At 36.6% G+C, this 17180-nt stretch overlaps 1 protein-coding gene across 3 annotated transcripts in view; it reads left to right on the top strand.

Annotated features, from left to right (window-relative positions):
- LOC129779048 (uncharacterized) overlaps positions 1-17180 on the top strand; it is a 130275-nt gene that overhangs the window by 105163 nt on the left and 7932 nt on the right. The window contains exon 4 of one of the 3 annotated variants that reach the window (XM_055786302.1): positions 9054-9326. The exons of 1 other annotated variant lie outside the window; for it this stretch is intronic. In XM_055786302.1, coding sequence (XP_055642277.1) covers positions 9054-9326 — 273 coding nt within the window. Of the gene's footprint in view, positions 1-8894; positions 9327-17180 lie in introns of all 3 variants that reach the window. One more of the 3 variants, XM_055786301.1, reaches the window with a different exon arrangement.

Genomic DNA, 17180 nt, shown 5'->3' with positions numbered 1-17180 from the left:
CGTTCGAAAATTCATAACTTTTGAACTACTGGACCGATTAAGATGATCGACATATCAAATTAAAGACAATTAGTTGATATTTTCTAGAAAAATATAGATTTTTGTTTTCGTAATTATTGAATCGCTGGCCAGTAGTCAAAAAACCAAATTGGCGTCAGCTGTTTCGTAATACTTTTCGTTTCTTGCTATAATATTCAAGTGCTTATATCCCACATTTGAGTTCAATATCATCAAATCTGATTTTTTTAATGATTTTTCAAAGCTTGACATATTGTCGTTTTTTGACAATTTTTCAGCACTTGTACCAAGCTTACTCTTTTCTCGTTCATTATCTACTTATTCCGAAGCGATTCGGAGAAAATAGATTTTCATCATGACCGAAAACGAAGCTCAATGCTGGCAACGCGAATTAAATGAATGGACATTGAGAAAAGTGTTAAGAGTTCTTTTTTTCACTTCATAACGTTTAAGGATGGCAGATTCAAAGACATTTTGTATATTTTATGTGTATATATGATCCAAAATCCGTATTAGAATACGTAATATTTTTATGCATATTCAAACAATCATATTTAAAATTTGAATTTCAGTCATGTAAAAAACTCTGGTTCCCCTGCGTAATCTTTTGCAATCGATCTCGGGCTGAATTCATCCATTATTCTTGAACCTTCAAGTAGAGATGGTACGCTATAAAATTTCATTCATTGCTATACAGTCGCTATCGAAGTAATTTTTATTGATATGTGATTTTTATTGTCGAAGTTATAGTGTCACAAATTACAATACTAATAATGTATAGTTGTGAAAATGCCTACAAAAGGGCAAACACCAGTTGCAAGCGGAAATTTGCTCAAGTATAAAATAGAATAAACAAAGATTAGTAATAAACCAGGAAAGGAAACAATGGAAGGAATACCATCCACTAAGAATCAGAGAGTTTGGTTCCTTTATATATTTGAAATAAGAAAACATCACTAAGCATCTTTAAAACAAATTAATTATTCATTAAATAGTTTCGAATTATCACAGGTTCAGGTACCAGCGAAATTCTCTGAAAGGCAAGAACTTCGACTCTTTGGACAGCATAAAAAATACCTTGAAAAGTTTCCGATGATAAAGCAAACATTTGCTGGGAGGATAGTTTTTTGAGCTGCGTAAAAGATGGCGAAAGATTGTGGAACAAATCTGTGCATATTAAATTGAATAACTGTATGTCATCCTATAAAAAATGGTGCTTTCGTTTTCACAAATATCGGGATTTTGACCTATTCTGATTTCTTCTTGATTTTTATTTTCATTCTTTCTGATTTTTGAGAATTATAGTTGGCAACGCTGGATGTAACTAAAGACCAGTGTCTTAGAATATCAGCAAATATTCACGAGTAACGAATATGATTTATTTCAGTGTAAATGACTTTTTTTTCAGCTCGAAACACATTGCCCTCATTATATTGATGACAATAACAAACGAGTTCATTTTGTTCATATCGCTGATGCATGAACAAATTTGCTATAATGAATGAATGCGGCATTGAGTGGGGTTCATAACTTCGCTGTTATTTATACTTTGAAAATCAAAAACAACAAATTGATATTTCTCACATTCGAAACGATATTCGTTCTGGCATTGATTTTGAGCCAAAATTCAAAAATAAAATAAAATTAGTCAGGCTGGATCATTTAGAGAACAGAGCTCAATGAAACGATCTTTGCAAGAAATCGCGCAGGATTTTGTTTGGCGAGACGGTAACAACGGCATCGCGAACGATCTCTAAACACCGTATTGCAATTGAATAACAATTGCTCCTAGACTCGATGGTCAAATGGATTACAACACATCATAATCTTCTTGTTGCCTGCGTTGATTTGGAAGGACTTAAGCATCAGTACAATCCGACCTACATAAAATCCAGCCGCACACAGCTACCTCTGGTTAAAAGTAAACAACAGCTGATATTCATTTGGTTAAAATGAAATTCTGTTCTGGCATTCTGAATAATCAAGATGAAAATGACATTGGGTGGAAAAATAAACATCAAAACATATTGATGAACAAAAGTTCATTTGCTCATATTCAATGGTAGCTTGGATCTGTCATTTTGATTTTCGTTTGGAGTATATAGATTTTCGATGCAACCTAGCCCGAAAATATAAGCTTTTGAGCTGAAGGAAGATGATTTTTTTCAACACTGCTAAAGACAGAGATGTTCTGGAATATCATGGAAAATACCATACAGAGATGTATGGAAAAAAAATCATTATCAAATTTTTAAAACCGACCTTGTACATTTTGTTTATTGGCCCAAAAAAAAATACCAGTGCAAAATTTCGGTCCAATCGGACATGATTTAAGGGTGCCTCAAAGCACTCAAAGTTTTAATTTTTTGGCCACTCAGGCTAAGTCCCAAAAGGTCGATTTTCGGCCAAAATTTTTTTCGAGATAACAACAGTTCTTGACGTTTTATGCATTTTTAAGTCATTTGGCATCGAACAAAAAAATTTCGATTTTCCAAATTTCATGTACCCAATAAACAAAATGTCAATGGACGGTTTTTGACATGACCATTTTCGCTACCACCCTAACCAATAGTAATAGATGGATTAAACAATTTCAAATGACTGATATTGGAATTAGATAGAGCAGAGAGACTTTCCTGGATCAGACATACATAACAAATGTCTAGCTTGAGCACTTAATCAATTATTTCTAAGTTCGTTTTCACTAACGAAATAACGATTTCACACCTTATTCAAGAATGGAATGATAGCTCGAAAAAAAACAGAAGGAAGTGTACCACCTAGAACTAGAACTAGAACTAGAACTAGAATCATTGAATGTGGGAACTGCATGCAGCCTAGAGCAACACTCAAATTTCAATCATCGTAGAAGTATCCCAGTGGACCATGAAAAGGGTATAAGACCGAGAAAAAAAAACAACTATCCACGAAGGAACCGAAGATCGTAAAGAAAGATTGCGAGACGAAATCAAGGGCACGGAAAAAAACTCAAATGATTACCAACTGCATCCGGGAGCTACGAGTCGAGTGATGTAGGAAAATCTTGAACTTCCTCAAGTGAAAAAATCCGGTAATCCTGTTCACCGACGAGAGCACGTTGCCTAATTATTTTCTAGCTTTTAGTACATTATCTGTATTATTATTATTATGTTTAATCACAAAGAAACCGTTTAATTTAAAACATTTTTTTACACATTTTATTTTCTAGTTTTTAGTACATTATTTGTATCATTAGCATATTTACCTATAATAAAACCATTCAACTTTTTAAAAAAAATTTATCTCTTACCTAATTTTCCTCGGAATATATTAATGATGTACTGTATTCTATTAGTCGCATCATTTCATTCGATACCGCCATTGAGGAGATTGAAAAAATACATGGTACCTACCCCACAGACATACAAACAAGTTAAGCTGAATGAAACTATTTAAAAAAGTTATTGGTTATTTGGGAACTGCGGCCATCTTGGATTTGTATTTTTCATGATCTACTTCACTCTAATAGCACTTTCATTTGATACCCATGTTGATGAGGTTTTCTGGTTTTCTTGGATTTGAATTTTTTATAAATAACTATGTTCTACTAGTCAAGCCCTTTCACTTGATGCTCATATTGAAGAAGTTTGTATAAAAATATATACATAGCGCCTTTTTGGTGTGGTAGCCATTTTGGATTTGCATTTGTTTTATAAATAAATGTGATCTACTAATTCAAGCCCTTTTATTTTATACCCATATTGATGGAGTTATGAATATATATATATATATATATATATATATATATATATATATATATATATATATATATATATATATATATATATATATATATATATATATATATATATATATTATATTGGTCTCGATTATATGTGATTCGACTATATAAGGTGTAATTTAAGTGGCTATTACATGTACAGTAGGGTAAAAATCGTGATTTTTGAAGATTTTGCTCGAAATTTAACCAAGAATTGTTTATATCGATATTGCAGCCAAATTAAGAAAGATAGAAAAAATAGAAATATAGAAATTGGGTGACAAAGAACAAATTTCAGGTCGGTTAGAGAGCTTCAATTTAATTGATAGAAACAGTCTAGTTTAATATAATTTTTTAGGATAAAATTAATAATAACGCATTAATAATTATTAACTTTTAAGTTTTTCACTTCCAAAATGTTATTAAAATCCACTAATTTAGATGTTCAACTACTTTATATTGTACTAAATTTTCTCATCTTTCAAATGAAAACAACAGCATTGTATTCCGTATCGTACTTTGTAATGTAGAGCCAGTTGGAGGCATCAAAGTCCGAAACAAAAAAAAAAGTTCAATAACTCTGTCAAAAAAAAAACCAAAAATGCACGCAGAAAAAACGAATAAAAAAATATTTTTTTGACTCGATTATATACAGGATTTGATTATACACAGTGAAAATCTATCAGAAACTGTATATAATCGAGTGGAGGTCGTTTTGGATTTGCATTTTTCATAAACAACTGTATTTTACTAGTCAAGCCCTTTCATTTGATACCCATATTGATGAGGTTTTGGAAAAACCCTTATTGATGAGGTTCTGAGAAAATATGTAATTCGCAATTTTGTAGCGGCCGCCATCTTGGATTTTCAGGATCATGAAATACGCAGTCTGCAGAGATATAGATGTATTCCAAATTTCAGATCAATCGGGCAACAGGAAGGGGGTCAAATTTCTAATAATGTGGAACAGCGCTACAGACATGTTACAAACATACAAATAGGGCAAGCTAAATAAAACCGTTTAAACACAGTTCATCGACCAACTTTTACTAATACATGAACCTTGAGAAAAACTCATAGAGCTAATCCGCGAAACTGATGAAGAATCATGGAAAAATATCATAGGTTTTCCGGGCATTATGTTGGAAAGAAATTTTTTTTAAACTCATTGAAATGAAGTTTCTCAGACATAATTCCAAAGCAATGTTTGTTTGATATCTATGAACAATGATGCCAATTGTTGCTCACTGTACAAGGTTATCCCAACTTCTGGTGTGCGCAACGCAATGCAATCATTTGTTCCTTTGCATCAACGCATTCAACCTATGACGGTGAAAGAAGATCGTTGTATTGAATCCAACTGACCAAACGACGGAGAAATATTTTCTCTAGTAATTTTCAGATGCAGGAGAGCATTGGAATTGTGGAGGCGATCTGGCGTAGTGGTAACATCCGTACCTCTCACGCTCAAGGTCACGAGTTCAATTCTCACTAGCGACATTCTTCCAAAAAGGAAGTTAAAAGTGACGAACCAGCCAAAATGTGTTGAAAATCACTACAATACAAAAAAAAAGCATTGGAATTAATCTGAAAGAATTGAAAACAGAAGCAAGTTTACTCGGTTTCTGCATGGTTATAACATTCTCTTGTCGCCACTCATGCGGAACAATTGTCTCAAGAGAAGTATCGAAAATTTTCAACAAACGATCCTTGTATTATCAAGTAGATTTTTCAACTTCCTGAATCTGACTCTATCTGAGCCTGAAACAGTTTTGCTGCACAAGAGAAGAGCAAGAGAATTCGAACATGCTGACTGACAAAGGAGGGAGGTGGCAACATAATGTACTTATATGAATGTAAACATTCTAATTATTCTGCCTATTTACAAAAGTTTTAAATTTTGAACTATGTTGATGTGGGCATGAAATTGAAAAGTTTTTTTTTTATTTTCATAATTATTCCTTGACCTACAAAGCTCGGAATTATAACACATTGAATCGACTTCCTTTCCAAATTACACGACCAGTCATATGAACATGAATCGCATATTTACCACAAGGGAGCATTTATCAGGATCGGCACCGAAAAACAGGCAACAAAATGTTTCTCTTACATTTCCGAGTCGTTAATCTTGCTAATTTATCACGATAAATTATGCTTTTTTTTTCCTAAACGTAATAGATTTCATAATCGCCACGCACTTGTTCGGAAACCGTCGCTGCACCGCCGGTACTACTACCAGCCGGATCGTGACCATCGTTGGATATGCTGCCGCTTGCCAAGAGCAACCCGGCAGGTTAACGCTTTACATCATATCCACTTACCATAAGAAAGTGGAAAATAAACACATAAGCACAGGCAGACAGTGCTTTTACTACGAAACACGATCCAGCCAGCCGTTTGATAGTGAGATGTGGTGGTCGCGAACCGTTCCCCCCTCCGGAGGGGGACACCTTTTAAGGAGGTGCAGTACACGCTGCGGCATGATCCCGCGCTTCGATCACGTTCGGCCGGTGTGTGGAGCCGCATGCTGAGCGGGTTGTTGGTGTCAGGAACTTCGGAGAACCGGTTGCTAGCCGGTCACTTAACGAATTGCCTTCTCGAATTGTGGGGTAGTTTCGTGAAGAGGGCGAATGGGGTTGCATTGCGGTTGGAAACTGCATGCAACTTCGTCACATTGGCAGATGAAAGGAAGAGAGGCCATAAATATCGGCAAAAAGGCCAAATGAAAGTGAGAGTTCCTCCACCGCCTCGGTCGCCAATAAACACTGCTATCTATGTTAGGGCTCGGTGAAAGAAAGTTTACGTAATATTTGTGGCCAAGGTGATACCGGATCAAGGCTTGGTGATATGGGAAGGAAAGAAGCCAAACATCTAGCGAGCCTGTGTGTTTGTGTTTATTGTTGGCACTTATGTATGGGTGCATATTTATCAACATTTATGAGGACAGTCGCTTATGTTGCTTCTTCCACTTATCGACTCTGGCTCAGTTCGATTATGAGTTATAATAATGTCGCCATAGAATGGGGAAACGGGCAGAGATGGTAATGATGCTAATAAGTGAGTCAATTAAATGCATGTTACGACCACGCTCAGTCCGTTCCGTTTTGTGTGTTCGCTTCTTTTCCTTATTGGTTCACGGAATGATGTAATTTTATGAAGGAAGCGTGACCACAAATTGTTTGACAGATGAAGTATATTATTATGAAGCATGGATCACAAAAACGATATACTGACTGTCAGTAAATGGAGATTCATATTTTGTTCAAAATTTGCCGTTTAACGATGTTTCATGGTGTAGTCTAAATAGTTGAGGATGTCACATTTGAAACCCACATGCTCTATGGTTATGGCAGTAAAACAACATACTTACGCCTGAAAAATGAATGGAACTACCTGCTAGAAAAAATACTTGGTAGAAATTTTGTTGTTTCATGAAGTAATTTTGAATTAATTGATAGAAGAAGTTATTGAAAAAGTTTAATCTTTCAAGTTATATGATTTCGCGTCGTGAGCTGCCGTTTTACAAGAAAAAAATGTAAGGGGTTGTGTCTAGGACACGACTACCCAATTATATTATGCACTCCACTTGTTTACCACTTCGAATATTATTTTAGAATGCATCGACATTTTTGTAATAGATTATATTCTTTGTTACAAATAAATTTTATGAACGTTCTTTTACGTTTTATATGGACTACCAAAATATGTGAACGGAAGAATTATCAAACGATCATTGTATTTTACATTTCCGTATGGAATTATTGCACATCTCATGTTTACGTAGTTCTCGAACCGCGAAAGTTGATTCACCTCTAGGGCCTAATCACGAACGTCACTTCACAGTGAAAACGAAATTAAATGCATACAAATTGCATACGATTCATTCCGTTTTCACCGTGAAGTGACGATCGTGATCAGTGCCCTAGTATCTGAAATGATGACTTTCCCAGGCTTCTCAGTTTAAAAGTACGTTTTAGGGAAACATATTCCGGTCTGCACAACGAAAAGCGAGTATAAATGTACTCAACACCAAAAAATACCCCCGACTTGCTTGTATTTGCAAAGTGGGTTCACCCAGGCACACAACTCACACAGTTCAGTGCGAAAAAATACCCCCAACTTGCATATTTTGACAAAGCGGATTCCCCCAGCCCAATTGATTTTGAAGTCCGTGTTAGGGAAACACAGCTCGGTGGGAACACAAATACCCCCGACTTGCATGTATATTTGCAAAGCGGATTTCCACGGGACCATCGATTTTGAAGTCTGTGTTGGGGAATCCGTAAATCGGGCGAATCAAAACATGGCAGTTAGGGCGTTTAGATAACGCTTGACATTATACAGTTATTCAATTGTTCATCTCATGAAAAATAACATTTTATTAATTTTGATAGACACGTAGAAATATTTCCTATCAATTGATGTAAACATCTTTCCGATCTGTTATGAAATGTTCGATTCATAAGCATTCGAAATACGAGTTGATTTAGCTTTATTTCATAAAAACGTGCCCTTTTTCTGATTTGGCAACCTTCCTGAAAGACGCAGTTCTACGTCAAAAAAACAATGGTTCAGTCCATGCTGATGCAATGTCAATAATCTGTTACCAAAAAAACATATAATCTAGCGACTGGCATGCTTCAAAATTTGGAAAAAAAATCCAAATAGTCTCGAACAAACTACAGGCAAACCTGTTTTTGTGCGGTCCCCTTCCGCGTGATTCCTCGTTTGTGCGATTTTATTTTGACATCGGGTCTTGAATCACACAAACTAATCGCATAAATAATAATATCGCACCTAAACAGTCAAACAAATGAGAAATCACACAAAAAGCAACCGAAAAAAAACAGGTTTTCCAGTATTGTGCAATTCTATCGAATCGTTGTACTTAAATACAGTTCTATGAATATCATATGTGATAACAACAAGCTGCATGAATGTTATTAAAAATACTGATTGTACATTATCGCTTTCACTGACGATATCTAACGCAATTACATAGTATCCGGGGGATTACGCTTCCAAACTGTACATATTTTGTTCGATTCCGATCTATATACTCTCAATAATCATTAAAACTCTTATTCTCTATATCCCGTGATCTGATTTTTAGTTGGTACCCCACTCTCTAGACCCTCTATAATCCCATATAAAAACCATTATTCCAACCCACTTTCAATACCGCATACCACAGCGAGCTATCCGCCAAACCGTGTCTATCATAACCCAGCATCTAGAACTAAAGCAAAACTCTATGCGAATCAAACTCCAGTTGGTGGTGAAGGTGGTAACGGCGGCGGCGGCAGCACCGCTGCGAACGGTGGCCACAGATCGGAACTGCAGTGCCAACACGAGGGCGGGACCTGCGAGTTTTTCCTGCTGTGCTGGATGTCCGGTGGGCTGCTGCAGGGCACTTGCGGCGGACTGCTGAAGGGCTGCTGCCATCGGACGGCCAAATCGGCCAACATCGCCATCGATCCCGGCAACACGATTGATCTAACAAATCTTCCAAATTCCGACTACGGTCCGATACAGAACGATCCCAGTGAGTGAGCCACAACCATCAATCATCTCGTGTATCGAAATTTGTTGAAATTTAAAACAAACTAAACACACGTACACTACCACACTTTATATCCTTTTGCCGTACACAACACACACACACACTGACACAGTGGGCCAAAGTGGAGAAGAAAATTATCTTTTCGTAGGGATACTCTATTAGATATTACTATTTTATTTCTAAGCCTACCTCTTCCTACCTCTTATCAAAATTAGAACTAGACAACGCATGGCCTTACAGAAATTTGTACATAAAGAAGTCTCAAAAATAGTGTATTTAACAATATCAAAACCAAATATATTTAGATCGACAATGATGAAAAACTATTCACTGTATCGCATATTCATTTACTATCAAATTGTTCTGTTTTACGCGAATTACTCGATGTTATAGATGTGAGTTTCTAGATGTGCTGTAACTATGAGGGTCTCTATATGTCACTGAATATATATTTTTCTGTTTTTCGAAACATTCTCCCTCATGATTAAATGTGTACTTTGACGGCATTGGAACCTCTTTTAAAAGTTTTTTTTTTCTATTCCGCCTAAAACAGTTCAAGAACACGACTTTTTAATGCATCAACGGGTTGACTGCGACGAAAATTGTTGTCCACTTGATTCTGGATCCTGGCCGCCGGCGACGCATTAAATCGACTTTTTAGTGTTGTAACAGTCGAGTAAATGAGATGTTGTTTTGTTAACATTTGAGTTCATGTTAATATCTTGTTAATATCGTAATTTCCTCGCGGTTCTGTGTTTCCTGAACCTTAAGATCGAGTGTTGACCTTCTAAACAACTGTTGAATGCAGAAGAAAAGCGTTTGTATTGGGGATTTTTAATAATATACGGACCGAAGTTTTCTTCATATTGTTAAGAACTCTTATTTTAAAAGTACGAGTACGACTGGATTTGTTTTTTTTTGTGGGCGTGCTGTTTTTTGCTCTTTTTGTTACGTTGGCGCATTTCATGATTAAACTCGCGCATTGCAAACAATACACATTGAACTTTTGCTCTCAACATCTCAGTGAATAAAACCTGATTGGGGGAATTTCTTTAATTTTTTTATTATGAAAGCCATGACCAAAACAAAAGGGCAAAAGTCTACCACTCACTGATAAATTCCGGGAAAGAGCATTGAATTAATATAGATAAACTCGCAGATAAACCGGGTTACACAGTATATAAATAATTTAGGTCCCCCAAGATTAGTTTTTCTTCAATAACATCGTAAAAATCTTTCTCACTTTTACCCTTTAGGAAGTCGAGTCTTATTTTAAACTCTATATGATTAGTTTTGTGGTATTCTATTATTGATTAATTTAACTCGTTAACTAAGTGTCAATTACATTGAAGGTTTTTTTCAAATTGCTATCCGTCCTTGTGATATTAAAATTCCAACTGATAGCCAAGACAAAAGAACATTTGCGAGGGAGACTATAGTGAGTCTCCGACTTTCATATTTTAAAATAGTATTTGCCAATTTTTTTTTTCCAAAATATATATTTTTATCAAGGCTCATATGGCGTTTGCCTCACGGGGCCGGGAGTTCAATACTTTGACAATTTTTCTTATTATCTATGTTAGTAATATGTAACCGATTACTCGCGGTTGGATCGAGGTTAGTATTACAAATGTTTTCGTAATTCGGATGTTGCTGTCTCCAATGCTCTGTACGTGTGCCCGACACGGGATACTTCCTATTGAGATGCAGCTGACCATTAATCAGCAACGCCCCCCTAGTCTGTACCTCATATCTAGCGTGGTGCGTCTTTCTCGACTCGAGGAATCCAGGATAGAATGGTCACTAACCGGCGCAATCATCAGTTCATGTAGAGTTGTCATGAGCGGTACAACCTTGGGCTCTTGTTGAATGATCAGTGGACTGCACAACCTTTGGCCCGTGTATCAGTAAAGAGTGTGTGTATGTATTGCCGCGACTAAGTAAAAGTTTATCGATCGGATAGGAGGGATTTAAAACGGGGACACAACGAAGGAAACATCATTAAACGTTGACATCGGCGTTCCTGAGGAACAGGTATAGATGAAGCAGAAGATCAGGATCACGGCTACCTAAGATATCCCGGACGGGGATCTCCGATTGTCTGCCTTATGCTCTCAGTGCTCTAGAGAGCTGAGAGCGAGCAGTATGGAACCGGATACACAACCAGACAACATGCTCGATGTCGTGGTAGCCATCGCCATAATCACAAAGATTGTTTGCTGCGAGCCCAATGCGATAGAGAAGCGCGTTTAGGTTGTAGTGATTGGACATAAGCCGAGATATCACGCGAATGAAATCACGACCTACATTCAATCCCTTGAACCATGCACTCGTCGAATCGTGTGTAACCAACGACCGAACTCATCTCCACTCCACATGCGCTGCCAACTTACGAGCGTGTACTGACGAGGAATGTGGAAAAATTCATTATAAGTAATTTGCCTTTCAAAAAGTGTGCCACCTTAGCTAGCGAGTCCGCTTTCTCATTCCCCGGAATCGAACAATGAGAGGGAACCCATGCTAAGGTAATCTTGAATAATTTTTCGACCAAAACACTCAATAGTTGTCTTATTCTAGTTAGGAAATAAGATGAGCGTTTATTAACCTTCATTGAGCGGATTGCCTCTATTGAGCTGAGACTGTCTGAAAAATAAAATAGTGGTCGATGGGCAATGTTTCAATGATCCCCAGTGCGTAGTATATCGCACCCAGTTCAGCGACATACACGGAACAAGGATCTTTGAGTTTGAAAGAGGCACTGGAATTTTCATTGAAGATGCCGAAGCCAGTGGAAGTATTTGCCAATGTAATTTTTAATTTTTGTGAAGACACAGAATAAAACTTCAATATAACTGTAAACCATATACACTGTGCTCGAATAACTAAATGTTCTCAATAATCTTATGGTCAAACGATTCGAATATTTTTATTGGACAGTCAGATTTTCTCCAAAAGAGTTGTCGCTAATCGTCGTTGTGGTCACCAATTCAAAAGGTCATAGTGACCCTCGTAGTAGTCGGTAATCGGAAGAAAGAACACGGCTGTTGAAAACTAATTCATTATTAAGTACACTTTTGTTGAAACGTTCGAAGATTTGTGTTTGTTTGTCGTAGAACTAGTATATTCTATATTAGAATCCAGAATAAACTCCCAGCAGTAGGTTTTATTCATTCAATAATTCATTTATGTAGGATATTGGAAGCTCCTTCATTACTACGCAGTACATAATTCTAAGTTAGAAAAATAAAGAGAAGCCTTTAATTCCGAGTGAATGGGCCTGACTGGGTATATAAGTAAAAAGTACCCCCAAACCAAAACACCAGTACTATGGAAAATATTGTATAGGGTACCATATAAGAAATTATGCCATTTTTTAAATCTCTGTATGGTTAACCATAGGACTTATTTTTTTAACGCCATTATAATAACTTCGAGGTAAATAAAATACTATACGGAGAAGGAAATTGAATTAGTAAAAGAATTTTGAATTTTGAAACATTTTTTTTATTTTGAGATCTAGTACTGCATCAATGTGTATTTAAATGCGTTCCTACGTTTTTTCATATATGTAATTTTTTTCGGGAATTCAAAAAAGTAAAACGTAACCCTTTTAATATTAACTAATGCAGTGGTGGGTCTGAAAATTCTAAAAAATATCAAACTTTCGATACAGAAAATAAATTTCAATATTCTACGAATTTTTATTTCGAAATGATTGAGAATGGCGTAAAAATACGAAAACGCACGGCCAGTCGAATTGTATTGGGCCATACCACAGCCTAACAACTCAAATCCTGTATCATCAAATTTGCCAAAAAAAAGTGGACCACAAGATCCACACCATGATGGCTAGGGTTCCGGGAATCTTGAGGAAGATTGAAGATGAAAGGCTACTGTCTGTCGAATTGTTTCACACCTCAAACACTTCGTGAATGAAGAATTGAACCAACAAAATTTTTTTCTACCAAACGAGTTTTCATTTAGTTTCGCTATTTATGACCATTAATCGAACGCCTTTAATAATAATCCGGTTCAACTATTGATTTTATTTCATGTTTCGATTTTGGGTATCGACATACGGAACAAAACATGATACTCCATTCGAGTTTTTTACGTTTCTTAGAATTTTCGAGTTTTTTGATTTGGTATCAAAATACCCAATTTCGGAAGCGTAGTGGTAATGTCCAGCTATAATATGTAATTTCCATTAGAAATACAAATAATACAAATAATTGAAACTATCCCCACAACAGTGACCACACACTATCCTGTAAGTTAAATGGAATACCATTTCAGAAGTCACATAAAACAAATCTAGTTTAGTGGTTTTCTAAGAGTTTGAGTGACCCTACAAGAACGGATAATATATGGCAGTGTGGTGTCAAGTGATGAATGGTAGAGCAGAGAAGATTAATCTGGTTGATCAAAACATTAGGTTTATTAAGAATTTTGGGGGAAAAAACCCCTAAATAAAGCATTAAAATTTTATTTGTCACTTTTGGAATATTGCTTCATTGCTTTACAGACAATGTGAAGATTCTGTATCAAGAACATATTATCGGTCTTCGAACGGAAGTATTAGGATTATGCTAAATAGGGTACCGTCATCTGGAGGCAAATTAATAACCGGAGTGAAATATATCAGACCTGTCAATGAAAACAAACTGAAATTTTCGAAAGTATTATTCAATTAAATTTAAAACTTTATTATATAATACGTCCAATAATCATCTGTATCATTAAGATATATTCTACATTAATGATATATATTCTACATGAAAAAATAGAAAAAAAAATTAAAATACATATAAGTTAACGGATCGCGGACTTCGGCCGAGTTTTTTAAATTGAAAACGAACTACACCGTTCAACTTTCAGACCAATAATTGTCTTTATTTTCTGATACTTAATTCTACCCTACACTTCCTAAATGAATCTGCTGACCTATCAACATTATATCTGTTGATGCCAGTCCAAGGGTCGTCCGCGGTCGTTGTCGTTTTCCGGATGTTTATTGCTGATTTGCGTGACCCAGTTAACGCTGTTGTCCATCGGTGGAATTCTGTTGATGCTGCTTGAGGGTAATGCCCGTTGTTCCAGTGTCAATAAAGTTGCTGACGTGGTCCAACTAATGAATGTATGATGTTTGACGATGGTTCGGTATCGTTGCCAACTGGGGTTATGCTGGTGGATCCGTTGGTAACTTGTATAAATTTAAAATAAAATTAAAATTTAGAAAGACAACACATTAGAAATGTTTTTTCAAATATCTCGAGAATGGCTGCATTTAGAAGGAGATTGATTATGAGATTTTTTATTTTTAATCACATCAGGATTCATAATTTGTGGCTAAAAATTACTATTAACATACAGATATTCGAAGTTCGAAAATTCATAAAAATTCGATGTTCCACAAAATCTAAAATCTGTTCCACAATCGCTAAAAATAGTTTTACCATCTTGGACTAATTGTTTAAATGTTCCATATTACTTCTATTTTATAAGAAAAAATTATAGAAAAAAATAAAAATATATATTTTAGATATTGCAAATCAAAGTTTTTTTTGTGAATAAAAAAAAGGGTACTGAGTTTTTTCTCAGTGTATATTTTTTTCACGATTGAACATCAATATTCTATAATTCTTTCTAAGACCCTATTTCGGTACGACTCATAGTTTTTGAGATATAAATTATCAAAGATTTCTCTTATTAAAATCGATACGCCCTTTTCAAAAGTTATACTTGAGTCAAAAAATTCCCAAATACTATGCTATAATGCTATTTTTCCTCCAACCCAAATGGAATACAAACTTTTGTGCGAATTAAAAATACAAGTTTTTAATATCTGAATTTTTAGTTTGATTTCATTTGCAATTGCACATTAGGATAAGGTCGTGATATGAGAAAGCCATAGAAATGAAACACAAATTTCTGCATAACTCAAGAACTAATCACGCAAATGGATCCAAATTTGACATATGGAGGTTTTATGGTGCAATAAATGTTTTTATGTTTTTATATTTACACTCCTCCCTCTTTCTAAAGGGGTGCTCCCATACAAATGAAACACAAATTTCTGCATAATTGTGTCTGAAAATAATCTGACATTATAATGTCGAGTTTTGGTAGAAATACTAAATTTTTATAGTAAAAAATAATTTTGAAAGGTAGATCAGAAGATAAATCAATGAACAGTTCTGCGATTGGACCCATGAACGTGCGCTTGGCAAGAAAACGTGGATGTGATAACGAAAAAAAAAAGTTGTTTTAATTTTTTGACATTTGATTTCGTTGGAAAGTTACAATCAAAAGTATGAAGTAACCTCAAGGGATATAGTATTGCTGTAAGTATGTTTAAATGCGTTTTTCTCGAAACAATGTTTTTTTACTCAGGATTTACTCGACCGATTTGACTGAAATTTCCTAAAGGGTGTGTCACATCAATTTGCATCACGGAAAAAACGCTGTAGAAATTCGCCCAGTAGACCGATCCTTTTGAAAATTTTAGACAGTAAAATAAAAACTATTAAACAACTTTTGGCATTTTCTTTTTATTCATACTTCGAGCCCAAGCCCGTATGCTCGCACCTTCCTCTTTACCCCGTCCATAAGGTTCTGTACAACGTAAGGTTGTAGTTTTTTTTGAACAGAAATCCATTTTCTCTTGAAGTCCGCCTCCGATTTGACAACTTTTGGGTTCTTCCGGAGGGCCTGCTTCATAATCGCCCAATATTTCCCTATTGGGCGAAGCTCCGGCGCGTTGGGCGGGTACATTTCCTTTGGCACGAAGGTGACCCCGTTGGCTTCGTACCACTCCAACACGTCCTTTGAATAGTGGCACGAAGCGAGATCCGGCCAGAAGATGGTCGGCCCTCGTGCTGCTTCAATAGTGGTAGTAAGCGCTTCTGTAGGCACTCCTTAAGGTAAACCTGCCCGTTTACCTTGCCGGTCTTCACGAAGGGGGCGCTCCGCTTTCCGCAAGAGCAGATCGCTTGCCACACCATGTACTTTTTGGCAAACTTGGATAGTTTCTGCTTGCGAATCTCCTCCGGAACGCTGAATTTGTCCTCTGCGGAGAAGAACAACAGGCCCGGCAGCTGACGAAAGTCCGCTTTGACGTAGGTTTCGTCGTCCATTACCAGGCAATGCGGCCTCGTCAGTATTTCGGTGTACAGCTTCCGGGCTCGCGTCTTCCCCACCATGTTTTTCCTTTCGTCGTGGTTAGGAGCCTTCTGAACCTTGTATGTACGCAGGCGCTCCCGCTGCTTGGTCCGCTGGACGAATGAACTTGACAAATTCAGCTTGTGAGCATCCATTTTTGCCGTTCTTCACCTTCCGGTCGATGGTTAGGTTCTCGAAGTATCGTTTTTGTACTCTGCTGACCGTGGATTGGACGATTCCCAGCATCTTACCGATGTCCCGATGTGACAACTCCGGATTCTCGAAATGAGTGCGCAGGATTAATTTTCGACGCTCTTTTTCGTTCGACGACATTTTTCCAAATTTACGAAAAATTTTTTTTTTTTTTTTTATCTTCGCTTATTTTTCGTCGGCCTATTTCCGCCACTTTAGTGCCAATCACCGACATCAGGGAGGCGACTCCACCTGTTCCTACCTATCAGACTCAACAACTCATGAGCCGGGCCAACTTCTTTTACTTCCGCTCCGAAGGAAGACGTAACCAGAGATTTTTCGCCTCAGAAAATCCCAACGACGCCAGCTGGGATTGAACCCAGGCCGATCGGATTGTGAGGCTGTTACGCTAACCATACAACCACTGGCGCCGTCAACTTTTACGAAAAATTGACAGTGAAGCATGGCCAACGTGATCTATAC

The sequence above is a fragment of the Toxorhynchites rutilus genome, chromosome 3 (assembly GCF_029784135.1).
Source record: "Toxorhynchites rutilus septentrionalis strain SRP chromosome 3, ASM2978413v1, whole genome shotgun sequence".
Lineage (NCBI taxonomy): Eukaryota > Metazoa > Arthropoda > Insecta > Diptera > Culicidae > Toxorhynchites > Toxorhynchites rutilus.
Note: the sequence above shows the minus strand (reverse complement) of the source record. Positions and strands in the feature narration are given on the sequence as shown.